The sequence below is a fragment of the Hakea prostrata genome, chromosome 1, assembly GCF_041222555.1.
Source record: "Hakea prostrata isolate BN-2017 chromosome 1, UWA_Hpros_2, whole genome shotgun sequence".
Lineage (NCBI taxonomy): Eukaryota > Viridiplantae > Streptophyta > Magnoliopsida > Proteales > Proteaceae > Hakea > Hakea prostrata.
Genome location: NC_142600.1, coordinates 26,603,474 through 26,622,819, shown reverse-complemented (window position 1 = coordinate 26,622,819; position 19,346 = coordinate 26,603,474). Strand labels below are relative to the sequence as shown.

General features: G+C 36.6%; 1 protein-coding gene across 2 annotated transcripts in view; it reads right to left on the bottom strand.

The window, feature by feature from the left end:
* The window catches only part of LOC149028527 (long chain acyl-CoA synthetase 6, peroxisomal-like), a 75,303-nt gene extending 61,906 nt beyond the window's left edge, over positions 1-13,397 (bottom strand). Inside the window, exons 1-12 of one of the 2 annotated variants that reach the window (XM_089137380.1) lie at positions 13,031-13,397; positions 11,069-11,129; positions 10,913-10,990; positions 10,599-10,670; positions 10,438-10,519; positions 10,139-10,244; positions 9,959-10,035; positions 5,530-5,574; positions 5,367-5,453; positions 3,705-3,794; positions 3,480-3,559; positions 3,267-3,360 (exon numbers count right to left, since the gene is read on the bottom strand). In XM_089137380.1, coding sequence (XP_088993506.1) covers positions 3,267-3,360; positions 3,480-3,559; positions 3,705-3,794; positions 5,367-5,453; positions 5,530-5,574; positions 9,959-10,035; positions 10,139-10,244; positions 10,438-10,519; positions 10,599-10,670; positions 10,913-10,990; positions 11,069-11,129; positions 13,031-13,145 — 987 coding nt within the window. In that variant the 5' untranslated portion in view covers positions 13,146-13,397. The remainder of the gene's footprint in view (positions 1-3,266; positions 3,361-3,479; positions 3,560-3,704; positions 3,795-5,366; positions 5,454-5,529; positions 5,575-9,958; positions 10,036-10,138; positions 10,245-10,437; positions 10,520-10,598; positions 10,671-10,912; positions 10,991-11,068; positions 11,130-13,030) is intronic. The other variant, XM_089137388.1, reaches the window with a different exon arrangement.
* Positions 13,398-19,346: the final 5,949 nt, after the last annotated feature.

The following is a 19,346-nucleotide window of genomic DNA, read 5'->3' as shown; positions in this document are numbered from 1 at the left end:
GGTGAAAGTAGTACTGAATTTCTCAAACCAAGCCTAAGGAGACTGTTTGAGACCATAGATAGCTTTATGCAGCTTCCACACCCGGTCTTCATTCTCCCCCTGAACAACATACCTGGAGGTTAATCCATGTAAACTTCCTCCTCAAGATCTCCATATAAAAAAGCATTCTTGATGTCAAGCTGTAGTAAAGGCCTATCAAAATTAATTGTAAGAGACATTACCAAACAAACCAAATTCAATTTAGCAACAAAGAGAAGGTCTCAAAATAATCAACAACATAGGTCTGAGTGTATCCTTTGGCAACCAAATGGGCTTTGAGCTACTCAACAGAGCCATCATAGCAAACAACCAATGACACTTCACCACATCCTTACCAGGAAGTAAATCGACCAAACTCCAGGTGCTTCTTGAGCTTAAAGCATCCATTTCCACATCCATGTCCACTGCTACATTATCCCATGCAAGTATTTCTGCCTTCTTAGCTTCTACATCCTTTCCTTGGATCATTGATTCTGGAGCTTTTGCTCATATGACAAGCAAGTCATCGTTTATTACTACATTTACTGCATCTAATGACCCTCTGCTTTTATTGCCAAGGGTTCCTCAACTCCCATTTTAGGGACCGGCAAAGTACCACCAACACCTTCACTTACTATCATCAGTCTTACATGTTTATCAGTTTCCTTTTAACTTATTATCTGTCACTCAACTAAATAAAGCCCTAAACTGCTCTATCACCATGTTAGAATCTAGGTACTTGTGATTAGCCTAAGAGCAAAAACAAGAGAGAAAGCTGAGAAGGGAGGAGAATATAGAAGTCGCAAGCAGGGAGAGGAGCCAGTAATTGGAGACAGTGTTTCCTCTAACTGCCAGGCACTTTCTTTATATTAATTTAAACTTTGACAATGTCCTTTCTGCCCCTGAATTAATGATGGCAGAATACAATAACAAAAAGAAGAATTAACCCTAAATAAAACAAAACAAGTCAAAGGACAATAAACCCTTGGCTATTGCTGCTAGGACTAGAAGCCCTTCTCTTCGCTGGACTTCAACAGAAGGTTAGGAAAAGAACTGCAGAGTTATTAAATTGTACTCACTGTAGCTGCAGTCCTTTAATGGCAGCAGCTCCAGACACGCTGATTCCACAGCCGAAAAGGAGCTTGGACTTGAAACACTAAACACCAGCAATCTTAGACTTTAGAACTTAGACACCAACGAACCAACAGCAACTTGTACTTGAACACCAAGAAGCTAAACTTGGACTTCGAACACCAAGTAATCAGTACTTGGACTTTAAACACCAAGCACAAACGGAAACTTGGCCTTGAAACACCAAAGATCTGATCAGTTTAGACTTTTAAACACCAAGCACAAACAGTAGCTCCGCTTTGAAACACCAAGGAGCTAATCAGTTTAGACTTTTACACACCGAGCACAAACAATAACTTGGGCTTAAAACACCAAAGAATCAGTTCTTGTACTTTAAACACCAGGCACAAACAGTAACTTGGCCTTGAAACACCAAGGTGCTAATCAATTTAGACTTTTAAACACTACAAAAAGATCTCTGAGAGACAAGAAGGCAGCAGTCAAGCTTGCAATCAGCAATTCAGAAGTGTACCCTATTGCAACCTTATGTAAAAGGCTCAAAAATAGGCTCCTGTAATCAAAAGGGCATTAGGTAAGTTAAACAAATTAGAAAACTAAAATCAAAAAGCCCTCTTCCTTTTGGTTAATAAATTTATTTATTCATCCAAAAAAAAAAGACTAAAAAATAAATCCTAATTACATTCTACTGATTAGTCATCTCCTAGTCACATGCTAACTTATATTGAGCCAATTAATGAACCCAGCTAAAACAAAATGAACCATGGTTAAACTGAATAAACTAAAACTGAGTATAGAACTAATTTTCGTACTCATCTTTATGGCCCATGTTAATACATCAGCACGAAGTTACAAAGTAAACTCATGGAACGAAAGCCCACGATAGGTTAATTCAGAGGAAAAATAGCCCAATTTGGTGTTAGATCTAGATCACTTAATGCATGGATAATCATTTTTCCACTATCAAAAACAACAAAGAATAAATCATTTTCTAAAAGTTCCAAATGAAAACAAAATATGGAAATTGAAAGCTAGCACAAGCCCAAAAATGTTTTAAAAAATTGAAAATTTTTATTGACAGATAAATAGAGAACAAAGTATTTGATTTTCTTTTCTTATGGATTATAAGATTACTGAACGAGATGTGAAATGATATATTAGCTCAGTTTCATCTTTTTCATCAATATCCAAATAGTAAACTTTCACATGCCAATAGACTAAAATAGCAACATTTATACTGGGAAATGGATTACTTCCTTGGCACATGTTTCGTTCATGCTAGAACTACAGAATGAGCCTATCCATATTGGACGGAGGCACAGAGCCATGTTTCTAATCTCTCAAGCTTGAACCCATAAGCTCTGCATACAAGTCCCAACTAACTTACTAGAAGAGGAGGAGTAACAGAATTCTTGTTTATTTATTTTTTAGCATTACTAAAGTTAATAAAGTAAGAGCCTAAGATATTAAATAAACCAGCAGGGAAACCAGGCAGTGGACAGGAGCATACACCTGTTCTACAGCTCCCATAAAGGAAAGTAGTGTGCAAACACTGAGACAATATTATGAAGGCCCAGACATTGTCACTCACACACCCCCCCCCCCCAATCCCAAAAAAAAAAATTTCATGCCCCATGGAATCAGTTGAAAAGAAAGTGTGGCATTTTTCTCAATGAATTCTTATGTGGAACAATTTGGGGGTCATTGAATATGGTCAAAGAGAGCAACACCCTCCCAACTCCCAACCAAAAATAAATAGAGGAGCAGATATTCAATATCTACTACTTTTCATCCACCAGTATGTTGAAGTACCATCACTAGAACTAAAATATACAAAATACTTCAAAAATTGAATGCTCCTCTTAAGATAGCTTTTTCTTGAATACAGAAAACCCAGTGCACAAGGCTTCTTCCAGACAAGCAGATGCCCAAGGGACATTTTTCTATGCAGCCTTACCCCCAACAATTTTTGCTGGGAGGCTGTCGCAATATCTTGACCCCATGCTACAACTGTGGTCCACCAACCATTGTGCCAAGGCCCATCCCTAGCTTATTTCTTGTATCATTATCAAAAAGCAACAATGGAAAATATGCATGTGGCACCATCAAAAGGCTTATCATTAACATTAAAGAAAATATCACTTGGATGATTCACATACCCCTTGGTAAAAGCCAACAGCAACTCCACAATAAACAACCAAAACTTGGTTAGCTCGCTCAAAAATGTGTGCCAAAGGAAGATAGGAGATGTAACTGTCAAAACAAAGGTCTACTTCATCAATGGATCCATACAGCAGGGAATAAATAACTAGCATGTAATAAAAGGCAGCACCCAAGAAAATAGTTAAAATTACACAAAACTCAAAACTCACACATCTGAAGTGTAAAATTCGACACCAAGAATGACACCAGCAACATTTGATATTAAATTCCCATGGCTTAACATAGCCCCCTACATAGAGAAATGCAAGCCACATTTAACATACTCGAAGCCATGCCAAAAATGGAAAATCAATTTATTTGCAAACTAGTCATAACAATTCACCATATAACAAATCATAGAACATAGAATTTTAAAAGAAAAAAAAATATGATACCTTCGGCGTTCCAGTTGTTCCACTTGTATAGCAGATGGTCGCAATATCCTCAGGTTTTGGAGGAATAAAAGGTTGAAGATTACTGCGGCCCTGAAATATGATTATTTTTGTTTGAGAATATAACAACTAAACCATTATGCAGGACCTATAAAAATCCCCAGCATGAAGATATTGTTACATGCAGTAACATTGTCTGGAAAGAATGTAATGAGACAAGTTATTTTAAATGGTCTGTGTGTCTATCCCCTTGTGGTAGGCCTTCACAAAAGGCTAAACGAGCATTAAATTTTTTTTGGGATAATTACTGTTGCCCCGCTGTACTATAGTTTAATTACTAACCATGTTCTTTATGAAATTACTGTTGCCCCCCTCAGTTCTAACAGTGTTAAGAGACCATTATGGTTGAATGTTTAATGTCTATTTTGCCGTTCTAGGATTAAGAAGCTAAAAGACAATATTATCCTCATCTACTAATTTTACACATGCATTCTGATCATTTTGGATTCCAAAAAAAAACACCCTATTGTTAGTAGGAACTTCCTAAATTGTTAACGTCAAAATTAGACAGTAAATAAATTAAAGCCTATTGGAAATAGAAACTTCCTAAAATTCACAACATCATATTGGAAAGTAATTGAAAAGTAAATATATAAAAGCTAAAAAATAAGGAATCAACATTTTTTTATTACAATATATTTTGAATCTCAGTTTTGGGTTTTGTAAGGGGAGAGGAAGGAGTGGGTTGAGGGTCATTGAAAGGAAGAGGAAGAAAAATGTTTTGTTTTTTCTTCTTGGTCGGGGTAAGAGAAGAAGACAAGGTTTTTTTTTTTCTTCACTCTCTCTCTCTCTCTTTATTTTGATTAGAGAAGAAGATCATTCGGGTTCATTTTTACCTAATTACTAAAGATAATAATGTAATTTAATATAAAGTGTAAATAAGTATTATAAAACCTTAGGGTTATTTTGGGATGTTTAAGTAAATAAAAGCAGCCATGTCATCACTTAACGAAGCTTAATGGTAGGGGGCAAAAGTAATTACAGGTAAAGTCCAAGGTTGGATAAGTATTTTGAAAAAGTATAGGGGATAAAGCAGTAAATAAGCCATAGTATAGGGGGGCAATAGTACTTATCCCAATTTTTTTTTAAAAGAATGTCTCCATCGATTTGCAAGGCAATTAAAATGAAAAAGAACATTAATTTAGTAAAGAAAACGGAAACCTTCCTAATCATTCCAATCACTAAGCATGCAGCAAACTAAATTTTAGTTCACTTTCAAACAAAATACTTGGATTGGAATATGAACCTATAACAGGCTAAGGAATTAGGAATCTATTTGAAAAGTCCAACTGCCACATTTAGTAAGATTTTAGGCACAAAAACAGTTAAAAAATATCAATTTTCCTTTTTAAATCAAATTTCACTTCCTTCGACTTTATCTTACCCATAACCAGACAGCATAAGCGATTCAGATACCACTATTCATCTAGAACAATGATAAAGATTGGCATGGAAGTTGAACGTCACACTTATCATAAAACCAGCAACCACAACATAATATCTCTACCACAGTTACACAACAGAAGATAGAATAGCTCCTAGTCTTAATACATTTGATCCATTTTCTCAAAGGTATCTTTGAAATCCATTAACCATACATTTTACCTGCATAAGTAGTTTTGAATATGATATAATTTCAACTCCAGTTGCTGACGGAAGTGATGGCATGTGTCCATCCATTCCTCCAACTACCTGCGTCATAGAGACAAAACTAGTACTTATATCATTCAAAGGTTCAGCAAGAGGATCCTCAGGTATATGTCCATACCACAATCAGGTGTACTGATGGCAACTCAGACAAGAAGCTCAGCAACTGCAAATTCAATGTCACAAAAATGAGAAACTTCCAGAGGACAAAATTAGAATCACAATCTAAATATAGATGTGGGAGTTAACGAGATCTAATAGAAAGACAGACAAAAACTAAAGCACTCAGAAAACTTAGCATGAGTAGTGAATGATTTTTAGCTTCTCAAAAATTAGTAACCGTAAGTGAACAAGCCAAAACCTTGCTTTTGATATCAAAGGAGATGGAATCGCAAACTATAGAAGGATCTGAATTTTGCAGTCCATCTTATACAAGTTCTTTCGAAACCAAAAGTGATGGACACAAGCACTAAAAGCCAAATCCGTTATCTATGGAGAGCAAGAGTCTGTCACCTTGCTGGTCATCAAGGAGCAAGAAGCCAAGACCAAGTCTTCAAAGAGAAGGGGCATTTGAAGGAAAGGTGATCAACATCCTCCAGACCATTCCATCAAAGGATGCAGCAGACAACACTGAAATGTGTCTACCATAAATGGAGGCCTGTGGAGGAAGGCAGTTTCAAAGGGCACATGAGGATGAAACTATAGCAAGTGATGTAGCTTCAAAAGCAAAAAACATTACACCTGACAATATCACAAGCTCTAGCAAGATTCCAAGCTGATTTTAAAGCACAAGAACAGTCAGTCTGGGATGCTCTCCGAGAGATTGTCACCTCTTCCCTAAGAAGACCTGTGAATGCAGGGGAAAGCACTCCCAATAGGACCCAAAGTGGGAGGAGAGGGGAAGGAACGATCTCAAGAAATTCCTCTAATAATGCTAGAGACTGGATAATTTGTAGCCCAGACTGTAGGTAGTTTTGTTGCCCAATTTCAAGAGAAGAACAACAGCCAGATGTGATGCAGTACTGTATTTGAATGATCAAAACAGTAACCAAAAAAGATCTTTTCGCAAAGGACAAGTTTAAGACTTGAAAGGTGGTTATCTAATAGAACAAAATCAGATGGGAAATGGAACTAGGACCTGAAGTGATATCTCAATGGTAACGTTAGAATAATATCATAATAATAAGGTCAATAATGTAAATTTACAGTAGGGGCAATACTGTGCAACAGAATTGAAATAGGCTGAAGTGAAGATTACCAAGAAAACATGAGCAAGGTACCCTGAAATTCTGATGTCAAATGGATAGGCAGATCTGATTAGTTACTAAAACAGAAAATAGATCACTAAAATGGATGTGTTAATGGATGAGAAAACAGAGAGAACTATAAGAACAGCAAAGCAACATCCAGGATTAATGCAGTTAAGAATGTCCAAAAGGGTCAATGAGGATTGAAATACATAATTTTGGCCCATAGGTCGGTTCTATAGACATCAAGGCTCTTAGTTTTGGGTTTATTGATGTAATGGGCCTAATTTATAAGCCCATAAAGTGGGGGTAATGCTGGTAGCCTCATACACAGGATTAGTATTTAATTTTAATATGTAAGTCAATGCTTGAATTAGATTAGGATACTTAATAATTAGATAGAATTCTGTTTAGATTTTATTTACCTTTTTCAGCCTTTTAGAGTGATTAGGAGTCCTTTAAGTCAATTTATGAATTTTATTTTGAAAGGTTTTTTGTGCTGTATGGCAGTGCATATGACATTGCTATCCCTTTCTTTGATTTCTTCTCTTCTTCTCTTTTCTTTCCCAAGAATTTCTTTTATCGTTCAAGTTGCTATTCAAGAATATCTTCAACAACGGTAGGTTGAATTATTCCGTTAGGAACTCAATTACAGCAAGGTTATACACCTTCTAAGGTTTACTCACAACTAGTCTTGGAATGGAATAGTTCAGTCCTGAACAGATCATAACAGAAACTACAGACAAAAGTGTTAACAGAAACCAAGTTCAACACCCCACTGGCTATAATAGGCCAGTACTCTCCTGCAAGTTTGCTTGCCCAAAACCAATACTATACTTTGATATCCCCTCTTATCCTCTCTCCCAACAACAAAACACTCACCAACAACAAACCCCTAACTGATTCCATAACTGACTGAACATTAGCCTTAACTGCCCCTGTTTTGGTTGTTCCTAGTGTAGGCTCAAGTAACCAGGGGCCTAACAATACCATCCCCTTTAAGTTTCCCCTTGTCCGCAAGGTGAAATGCTGGAGAGTATCGAAAATTCAGAAGCTCCTCAGCTCCCAGTGAAGTTCCAGATCTTCGGCTAGGCAAACAGGTAGGGGCTGTGGAAGAACCTGAACCCCCACAACCTGCTTCAGCTGTGAACATGGAACACTAGAACACTGGGTGGATGCGCAAGGTGGGAGGAAGTTGGAGCCTGTAAGCAACCTGTCCAACATGTTTCAGCAATGGGAAGGGGCCATAATACCTGTGGCAGAGCTTCTCATTGGGTCGCTTAGTGAGTTTTCAGAACTGATAGGGCTGCAGCCTTAGATAACACATCCTCTCCGACTGAAAATTGGACTTCATGGCGGTGGGTATCAGTCATTGCGCACATCCCGTCCAGTGCCACGAGTTTGCTTTCAGTTCATCTAGCACGCGGTCACAGTTCTTGAGATACTCGGAACTGCTGGTGCCCCCACTGTAGTAGGTGTGGCAGTACCTGTCCACACTGCTTAAAAAGGAGTCATTTTTTCTGCTCCTGGAAAGTGTTGTACCAGAACTCAGCCCAAGCATGCCAATTGTGTCAATCCTTTGGCTGGTGAGCACAGAAACACCGGTGGTAAGTTTTAACTTTCATGGCTTTCATTCACAATTTCAGTCTGTCCATCAGTATGGGGATGATTGGCGCTGCTGTACTTCAATGCTCTAATACCAAATTGTTAGGAACCCAATCATGCAAGGTTAACTCCTTCTAAGGTTTACTCACAACCAGTCTTGGAATGGAATAGTTCAGTCCTGAACAGATCATAACAGCAACTATAGATAAAAGTGTTAAACAGAAACCAAGTTAAGCACCCCCCCCCCCAGCTATAAGTGGCCAGTAAGGCAGTAATCCCCTGCAAGTCTCGTTGCCCAAAACCAATACAATACTTCGAAATCCCCTCTCATCCTCTCTCCTGGCAGCAAAACAATCACCAATAACTAATCCCTAACTGATTCCATAACTGACTGAACATTAACCTAAACTGCCCCTGTTTGGGTTCTTCCTAGCGTAGACTTGAGTAACCAGGGGCCTAACATATTCCAAAGTCCGAACCCCAATTCTTCTTTATCTGATCTTCTAAACTTCTAAATTCCCCAACCCTAAATTTCCATTCCTTTTTTTTTTTTTTTTTTTTTTTTTTTCTCATTTTCCTTGACATTAAAACCTAACTCCAATCCAAACTAAGCATTAGAAACCCATCCCATAGCCTATACCTATCATACCCTTCTTCCAATCAAGAGCATACATCAAAAAGCCATCCAAAATCCGAGATCCTAAACACCCTTCTTGAATTTTCATACTCCCTAAAAAACCCAAATTTCCAACTTAGATCTACAAAAATATAACCATTAGAATTGTCCCAAACTTTACATCCCTGTATACCATTACCTAAGTTTTCTCCAAGTTTCAACCTATTCAAATAACTTTTCATCCCATATCTCTAGAACCTACTTCATCCATCTATATACCCCCATTACTCTAACTCCAAAATTATCCGACCACTATATTTATGCTTTTATGTATCCCAAGTAAATTTCTTAAAATCTTATAACCCTAAACCCTAAACCCTTAACTTTTAAGATCCTAGAAAGTTGGCCCTAGTTGAACCTCTTGAATTTAGGGCTTTATCAAGTGTTATAAAAAGTCAGATCCAGTTTTATGATATTACTATTCAGGAACCATCTTCAGGTGTAATGACTAATGATTCCCATTTTTGTTTGCTGAGCTCTAAGATTCTCCCTAATTCCTTTCTTTATAATATGTTCAATGTCACATGACTACTCATATAAATCCCTGTTTCTCAAACTAAGCAACTCTAAAGCCTTAACCCATTGTCAATGATCACCAACAAAGAACGTTAAAGGATGTACCCAATGCACAAGGCTGCCTCCACTGCAGGGGAAGGGTCATAACAAATACCCCTCATCCCGCTTCATGGAGAGGCTGTTTCCTGAATCAATAAAAAAACAGTTAATTCCACAATAACATAGTTTATTCTAGCCTCCAGTATGATATATTTTAAAACCCAGAATCTCATTTAGTGATCTTCTGTATATTTAATGCCATGGAGCACACATTACTGTGATACTAACTTTACAGGAGGAGGCGAGGAGCCACTACAGAAACATTAGCATGGCACCAGATACTCACACTTAGTTTTGAATATTCAACTCCTCAAGAGAATATGTCTTACAGAAAAAAATAACAGTTCAGAAACACAATGTCATTACTCTTTATATGTCAGCTTGAATGACTCAAGCTAAGAACTCACAATGTTCAATGTCTGTGGGACACAAAAAATAGCTTGTATAGCAGCATGATTTACAACAAATTTAACAGCTTCTGGCCCTGCAGAAAGAACAAAAGATAAATTGTAATCTCTATGGTTCACTGGCTTGGCCAACATACGGGAGGATCCCCCTAAAAATATTTTGACCACCAAAGAACATACCTAGAGTATCATACAAAGGAACTGAGATGTATGAGTAGGCTGAGCAGGCATGATCAACAATAAGCCACTCTGGTCTGTTTATAAAGTATAGTCCAACGCTAGATCCCTGTTTAGGAGAAACAAACGGGAATTCACATAAGACAAAGAATACCAACACCAGGAAGGAAGGATGAAAGACTTCAGGGTTTTAAGGATTGCAAGAAAAGGGGGAAGAACTTTTGTGGTCATAAGTTTGTCAGTTCAAAGTACGCAAAATCTCAAACTAATACTCCAAGGAGCAGAGATGAAAAATAACCAACCTTTGGTATCCCATGATAAATTAAACCAGAACCTATGGCTGACCGAGCAGTACCTGCTTCTCCATATGTCATCCATTTGTACCTTCAGGAGTGAGAATGAACATAGCTGGGTAAGAAAACTCCCAACGGAATTGCACGTTCAATTTTGAGAAATAACTTACTCTCCAACAGTTCCATCCGCCCGGATTCGGGTGCCCAAATACTTGCGATCTTGGAAATTCTCAGCTGCATGCCTAAATTAACAATTTAAACAAATTTCAGTCTCTCCGATAAAACAGAAAACTTAAGTGCTAGATTAAATATATGTCTAAGAAGTTAAATGATTCATGAATAAACTATATCTATTTGGCAATTTACATTGATAATTAGACACCACTAAACATACCGCACCAAGTATTATATACATCACAAATATGGAACCCACAACCAGTCAGGAGTAAATGAAATAATGAAGGCTAATACATGAAATGCTTACACAAAGTTATCGTGCAAAGTTCCTATTTCAGGACGATCCTGAAATTGACTGACAAGCTTCAATGGAGAGCGCGCTGACCTGCCATACACTTATGCTTACTTAATCAACAGTCATGTCTTATTATTTCAAAAAGAGCCAGGAAGGATCCAAACCTACCTGTACACGTTCCACTTTCCTGATTGCAATTTCTCTGGAAGAACTACACTGTAACCCTGCCCTGCCCAAAAAAACCAGTATCATATGTCATAACTCAGTTATCAGACTTAATTTATGAACACCAACCCCCCCCCCCCCCCCCAAAAAAAAAAAAAAAAGACCAAAAAACAAAACCAACAATTTGGGAAGACAAAAATTTCTTAGTTGAACTGTACATGACCCCATAAAACCAAAAAATGGTGTACTATTACACCCACTCCAGTCCACATATGTGGTTCCAATACAGCTCCATGCAGCATTATCCTAACTAAATGGTGCTGCTACATAAATCCTTTTTCTCGAATCAGCTCTATTTAAAGTTTTACTGGTTAGTAGTCCTAAGTTATGCATGTCCTTCCTACAATCATTTTAGGCCTACCCTGGTTCCTTTAGCCCCCTTAAACCCCTCCATACCAGAGCATTCATAGGCCCCTGTTGCACAAGTCCATGCCACCTCTAACAACTTCCCTGCAACTTAAAAAATGTACCAAAACTACTCTTAAATTAGCTCAAATTTGTTCTCCTTTTTTTTCATTTCTAGTTTCCACTCTTCCATCTCAACATCTTCATTTCAACTACATTTTTTTTTCTACATTCAGCTTCATATATTATTGCTACTCATATAATTACCCCCATAGAGTTTCCCTTTGAGCCTTTAAAAGAATAATACGTTGATCTCACAACACTTCAGCTGCACCTCTTCATTTCATCTGTCCTATTTTAAATTTTTGTGCAACATCATCCTCTCCCTCATATTTCTCCTTTCTTGGTTGAACCCTTTTTTCTTGTTCATTATCCGTGGTTCCAATAACTCACAGAAATTAATGACAACTGACAGGATTTTTATAACTATTAATACAAAGAGAAGTTGTGATGTAGAATCATTTTACCACAAACTAGTGAACTTTTTTGAGCCACCAGCATTGCCTATCCATAAGCAATTGCTGTATGATGACACAGAAACATCACAACAGTTAACCATCATGGCAGAAGAGCAAGATCATTTCCAAAAGTCCAGGAACAACGTAGCACTTGCTAAATTTTTAAAGCGTATGATTAGCTCCTTGGAAGGAGTAGAAACAGACAGAGGAAGATCACTTCCTATTACTTTGTCCCTACAGTCTTCTGCTTGTCTTTGTTGTGTTGTTCGATTCATACTTTCACCAAATTGATAGCTTGTAAAATATCAGCAAGGATAATTGTTCTGAAGAAAAACTTTTACAGGTGTATTGGCTGGACAATACAGTTCCAGAGAAATTCTTTGGAATTGACTTATCCTTGGCTAATGCCACAAAGAAATATGATGACTGGGAACTCCACAATGCACGGTGGCCACTGGACGCCAGAAATAATATTAACTCTACAGAATATGAGTTCACGCTACAAATTCCAAAGTAATACACAGTTTTCGTCCGTCAATTCTCCACAAAATCCAGATCGATAGTGTTTGGGCCCAACGAGCAGCAAAAAAAAGGTCAAGTTTGAAAAATTAAAATTCAAAAGCAAACATCCCCCTTCCGCCTCTTTCCACCAGGAAAAAAATCTCTTCTTTCTGAGTAGAGGATAACGAGAATCGGCGCACTAACAAAGCAAGTGGACCGTACAGTGGTGAGCAATAGAAAATAAAGATACCCTTAGCGCCATTGTGTAGGGCCAGAACAAAAAGGACTAAAAGAGAGGATTCAAAGTCAATACCAAGAGAAAATCAAAACCACCGAACTATAGATTTAGCTTTCCCAATTTTAATGGAGACCCGATGTTTACAACTACCACCGCAACTACAGCAGAACACGTTTCTTCTCATCCAATTGGTTTTAATGGTTCCACATGGATGGAACAATGAAAGCAACAACGCAAGTGGAATGAAATAACAACATACACCCGCACAGAGAAAGAGTTTGTATAGTTGGTGTCAGGGGATACCATGGACGAATTCCCCGGCAGTGGCGTTACGAGAAAGCTGCGACTCTGAGTCCTCAGGCAAGGTTAGAAGGTGACCCTGAATTGCTTCCAGGCGACGTTGAGCCATTGAATCCATGGAATATTCACAGAGAAGAAGCTCCGAAATCTATCGTTCTTTGGGTTCTGAAATCGAAGATTGAATGGTATCGTAGTAAATAGAAATGCTCGCTTCGATTGTTTTGTTGGGAGAGAAGAACGAGCAGGTGGGATATTGGGATTTGAAGTTGAAATTTTCTGAATCTGAAAGATGAAAGAAGCGTGGTACGCTTTCCAATGACGACGTCGTAATGGATAACCTCGAAGAGAGAGAGAGAGGAGAGGAGGGAAAGATAGGGATACGGATGGCAATTGCGCAGTTGTTTTGTTGAATCATAGACATGTTGTTTCTTGTTTAATCTTTTTTTTTTTTCTTTTTTCTTTTTTTTTTTTTTTTTAGTGTTGGACTCATATCAGGTCTATTTTTTACAAGTAAATGTGGGACATGTGTCCCACTCCCAACATCACATCAAATTTCCACCCTGATAAATTTTCGGTAGGATTTTCTTGTTTAATCTACCCAAACAGGAAAGAAGCAGTTAGATCCAACCCAAAAAACAGAAAAGAGAACAAAGAAAGAAAAAAAGAATCATAATTTCTCCTCAAATGTTCTATAATCCAAAGTCCAAACCCATACCATAACAATTGGAGATCCTCTCTTCCTCGGTAGGTCATTCTTTTATTCTCCTATGCTCACATAGTATGTTTTTTTGGCCAAATTTAACTTCTTCTTTTTTACATTTTTTTTATGAGGTTCATTCGGGCCAGCTTGCGCGCACCAAGATTACATCCTCAAATTAATGCTGCCGAATTAGTGCGAATCCAAGATCTCCCCGTGGGAGGTAGAGTCTTTAACCGCTTTACTAACCCATCATTGGCCTATGCTCACATAGTAACACATAGCTGCTTATAGACATGTAAATAGATAGTTGAAATTTGTTTCGAATTCGCATTCGTATTCATTTAAGGTTGTTTACCTGAACAAAAAATATCCATATATATCCGAAAAGTAACCAAATTTGGATTCAGATACTTACTTATCGGATTGGATAATATCTAGATAAAAAATTTATCCGATTAGAATAAAGCATTAAACATTTTTTTCCTCAAAAAATGATTGGTAATCAGATTCGAAAACCAAAAATCAGTAAGCAAAAAATCAGAAATTGGAAATTATATAGTTAGTCAATTATTAAAAATGGTTGATAATTTGATTCAATAATTTGATTGAGAAAGCAGTAATCAATAATTGAAAAGTTTATCAAATTGGATTATTCTCAGATATCCAATAAAGTTTATGTTAGGATGGCGGCCTTGCTTATCGGTTTCATATTCCAAAAAGTAACATATCCGATCCATTTGTAAGTCTAGTTGCCCATGGTATATTTGACAGCCTCTATGTAATTGAGGGAGGATGAAAAGATGGTTTGCCAATGGAGAGAATCTAGACTCTACTATAACGTAATCTCTATTTTGGGATCCTTAACCTACGGGTAGCCAAGGATCTCCCATTGGTTATAAGATTTTCAATTTAATTGTGGATGAAGAAAAACCATTTTCTATTAAATTAATTTGTGTACATTACTTGCCCAAAAAATTATGTACAGTAATCAATGGCTTGCACATCGTGGTGCGCACAAGCTGGCCCAGATGAACCTCAATTCCAAAAAAAAGCAATCCTATATTCCTAGTTATACAAAAAGGCTCCTTGAACACTTTATTTTTTCCTTGGTAGAGAAAAGCTCCTTTTATATACCAGGAATATGCTAATAGACAAACATTTTAGCAAATCATATTGCACCAGTTGGAGATGGTCAAATTGTCCTATCTTCAACATCAACAAGCCAAGGGTGGACCATGCTCAAATTGTCTTACTCAGCTGGAATAGCCCTCCTAACTTAGAGTATCGTCCATAAAGTTGGCTGCTCTTGGTGCCAAAACACACTTTACAGTGTTTACACCCCAGGATTGGGCCATAAGCTTATAGGTATCATCAATTATTGTCCCAGTAGAGGTTGGTAATGCTTTGAAGGGGTCCCTAACCAGCTCCACCACCTACTTGTGTGATTCCAGCCCCAAGCACTTGTGTCCCATAGCCACAGCTTCCATCAAACCAGAACAAAGCACTAGTGCTTCCTCCATCAAAACATCACCAAACAGCATAGGTTGTGATACAGCCTAAGAATCTGCACCAAAAGCATAACAATTCACCTTGACCCATAAAATGGAGAGTAAGGTCCATCTTGTTTGTGCCTCTACTAGGTTTTCTGTCCATTTCGATTTTCCTGTGGGACCGGGTGTAAGAACAAACACCAAGAAAACACGAGCAGAAGCAAAAACAAAACAAAAAGAGCATAAAGTTTAACATGGTTCACATCACACACAAATGTGGGGTGCTACATCTACGAGTGAAAGAGAAGAAAATAAAGTAGACCTCTCAAGCAATCATAAGAGTGGCATTATAAAACTCTTACCCAAAACCCTAAAGCGAAAATCTCAAATCTCATAGTAACCTAATAGTACGTATATATTTACTAGTAATGGTATACGTGTATATGCACGTGTGGTGTGTCCTAGAATATATTGTTGTTGTTTTTTGTAGAATTTAAAATTTTTATATTTTTTTCTTTGAGTTGAATTCAAATCTAAAATCTATATGTTTTCATAGCAATGACCTAAATAATTTTTTTACAAAAACAATAAACAAATATTAATTAATAAAATTATTATATTTTTTTATATATAATGATTTTAATTAAATGAATATCATTGGTAGAAAAATCTTTGAAGATTCAATTAATAATAAATATTATATTAATTATATTTATGAGTGTTAAATTACAATTTCAAACATAATTAATTATATCATTTTAATAAAAGTTTAGAAGTATTTTAAGGAAAAAAAATGTAGCCATCTTTCATGAGTTTGTACTTTTATAATAATAGTATGATATGATAGATTTTTATCTGATAAACAAGTCGATCTATTAACCCAAACCCTCTACTTCCAAATACATCTCATGAATTGAACAGTGCGGGTCTATCTTCGAAGTTGAATACAAACAAAATTTGGATCACAACATAACACTAGGCCTTCTCCAGTGATTTCAATGGGCCTCTAAGCATCATAAAACTCACTATTGGCCCTTTGAGCTGCCCATATTACACATCCTCTAAGGCTCCATTGCATGCCATTTAATAGTGAACCATAAGATAGACCTTATAGTAAACATTTCCTGTTTTCTTTCCCAACTTTATGAAATACACAAACCAATAGCCACTGTTGTGCAAAGCAAAATGCATATAAGGTCCGACGAACTTACAATGGCATGGAGCAAGGCCGATAGTACCTTTTATTAGCCCAAGTCATGAAGATTTTGTTTGGTCTTTATATTTGAACTGAGTTATTACTTATGAGTTGGGATTTTGTAATTTTTAAATTTTAATTGAGATTTGACTACTTCTGAATGTTCTACTTGTTTCTATTGTGGTAATCATGCATGTTTTAATGAAAGTTTCAATGTTTTATTAATTGTCAATTGAAATTGTTTTTTCATTCATGTCAAGTTATACTTCAGCCATGTTTGGAATTGTGCAAAACATACATTTATTTTTGACCACATCATGGTTAGTAAATACGCATATCAAGCCGTATAATATGCATATTTGAACGTATAACTGCAAAAAACGACATTTTCCTATACATAAAGCATGCACTTAATGCCATACCCAACTTCTAAATGTAGCCATATTGAGTTCCTTATTAATTCATACTTTAATTAATTGGCATACTAATTGATATTTTAATTGGCATCCTAATTGTTTATGTTTTTTTTAAATAAACAAAAATAAATAATAAAACATAGAAATCCAAAAGGATTATGAATATTCATGAAATCCCTAATTTTCAATTAGTATTGATTAAAGTATTTGAAGAAGATACACGTGAATTAATTAGCCAAAGATACATACATATGTTTAGATCCAAGTGGGAGGATCCTTGTAGATTTCCCTTCTGTAAAAACGTGCATGATTTGATGATCCATGTGAATGTATTTTGTTTAATGATTGCTGGATTTGTTCCGGAGTGTTTTTGGGAAATTTTTGTGAAAAAAAAACAATGGATTTTTCTGTTCCATCGAACTGAAATTCGTAAAAGTGAATCACAGACGTTGTTTGGTCACAGATGACCAGACGGACATCCGTCTAATCACAGGGCCCAGAAGAAAAGTCCGTCTGGTGAGACGGTAGTCCATCTGGTGAGACGGCAGTTCGTCTAATCACGGTGGACCAGAAGAAAAGTCTGTCTGGTGAGACAACAGTCCATCTGGTCACAGAGGACCAGACTGATTTTCTATCTGGTGAGATGGCAGTCCGTCTGTCTAGACAGCAGTCCATCTAGAAAGGGGGTTTCTGAGACGGCGGGTATGGTTGAAAAAAATATAATAATAATAAATAAATAAAAAGAGCAAATTACACGACATCTATTATAAATGAGGTAAATCACCTCTTAAATTACATGGCATCCATACTCAAAATTACAAGTTATCCATGATTACACTTTCAGTTAAATGAATATATAAATGACAAAAATACCCTTGCTTACATTTAAAGGATTTAGAATGATCCACCCAACCCCTAGGTGGGTGAAGGAATTCTCGGTCAATTCCGGTAAAGTATTAATTGGACGAGATACCACTCATCTCCGTCAATTCCACTAAAGTATTAATTGGTCCTTAATTACTCTTGAGTAAATGCTACTAATTAAAGATTTAGATCTATTAATCTAATAATCAAAATGCATGTGGAAGACATATTACTGGAAACATCCGCCGTTCATTTTCCTGATCACGTCCAATCAACGTCATGTACCGTTCTCTCTCTCTTGAATAGATCATGCATGATTTTTTATCAAAACAATAAAAATAATACTTAGAATTCGAGTGTCGGCCAACTAGATGGAAGTGTTTGGTTGATACGAATTCAATACTTGAATTCTCGTGTCGGCAGCAGTATTGTAATTTGTAAATTTGTAATGGAAGTGCATGTTTACGGTCAGTCCGGGCAGCCAGGTAAAGTTATCCAATGGACCGAGGCCGGCCTGGCCCATCAATCCGCTTGATTTCTTGAAAACAATAATCTACCAAGAGGTACAAATTAAGCCATGCTCCACATTTTTTAAAACCATATATAAATATTCTCGTGTGTTTCCTCATTCTCTCAACCTCTGCAATAATTTGATTCCAAAAATATTAATATTCATATTAATTGTCGTCCCTCTTCCATTGGCACGTAGGAATTTAACATTATTAATTAGGGATTAGAGACAGTTACTATTGTATATAATCCCCCATAGTGTATTTCACTTTATTTATAAATATATAAGTTAAGTTATCTAATTATGATTATCCATTCTAATCCTTTATGATTTTTTAAAATTGTTTGAGTGATGTGAAATTAATGCACAGTACTTACAGGGATGGTCCATTTAAAAAAAATAGTTTTCATACTTTTTGAGGTGGTGCAAGAGAATCTTGATCGAGATCAAAGGATCCTGACCGTTCACAACACAATGTTGAGCATTTAATGCACATTGCTGAAGTCGACCTCATGATTCTTGTGTGAGGTGAAAGATCAATATGTAAAATCAATGATTGAGATAAATCCCCACTTGTCCCATGGATCTTCTTGAGCATGACCGTCATGCATGCATCCAACGTATCCCCATGATTCATTATGTATGGTTGGGCAGCCTTTTACATGTGCATGTAGATCAGCCGATCAGGTTTTGATTTTGTTAAAGAAAGAAAGAAAAAAAAAAAGGTTAGGGTACCAACTCTAGCAAAATGTTTCACCGAAGTAGGGAAGATTTCAGTAATCTTCTTTGGTGAGATTTTGTTTGGACTACAAGTTTAGATGTCGATGTTGTATCGTGATGTGTAATAATTGCTCAACACTGAAGCAAGATCCAAGAATTAATATATACATTTGCAGTTGCCATTTAGGTTTACAAATATTTTATTCAATTTATGAAAATACCCTTGTTAAGTATATTAAGCCAGAAAACAGTAAAACAGACTACGAGGGTAAAATGAGATTTTCATTTTTTTTTTGGGTAGAATGAAATTACCACTAAGGCATTTCAAGATCCTTTCCCGATGTTACCCTTCTCGGTCTAACAGTCTCACAATATATATAATATCTGTTTGTTTGTTTACTCAACTCGTCATTAATTGTCTCT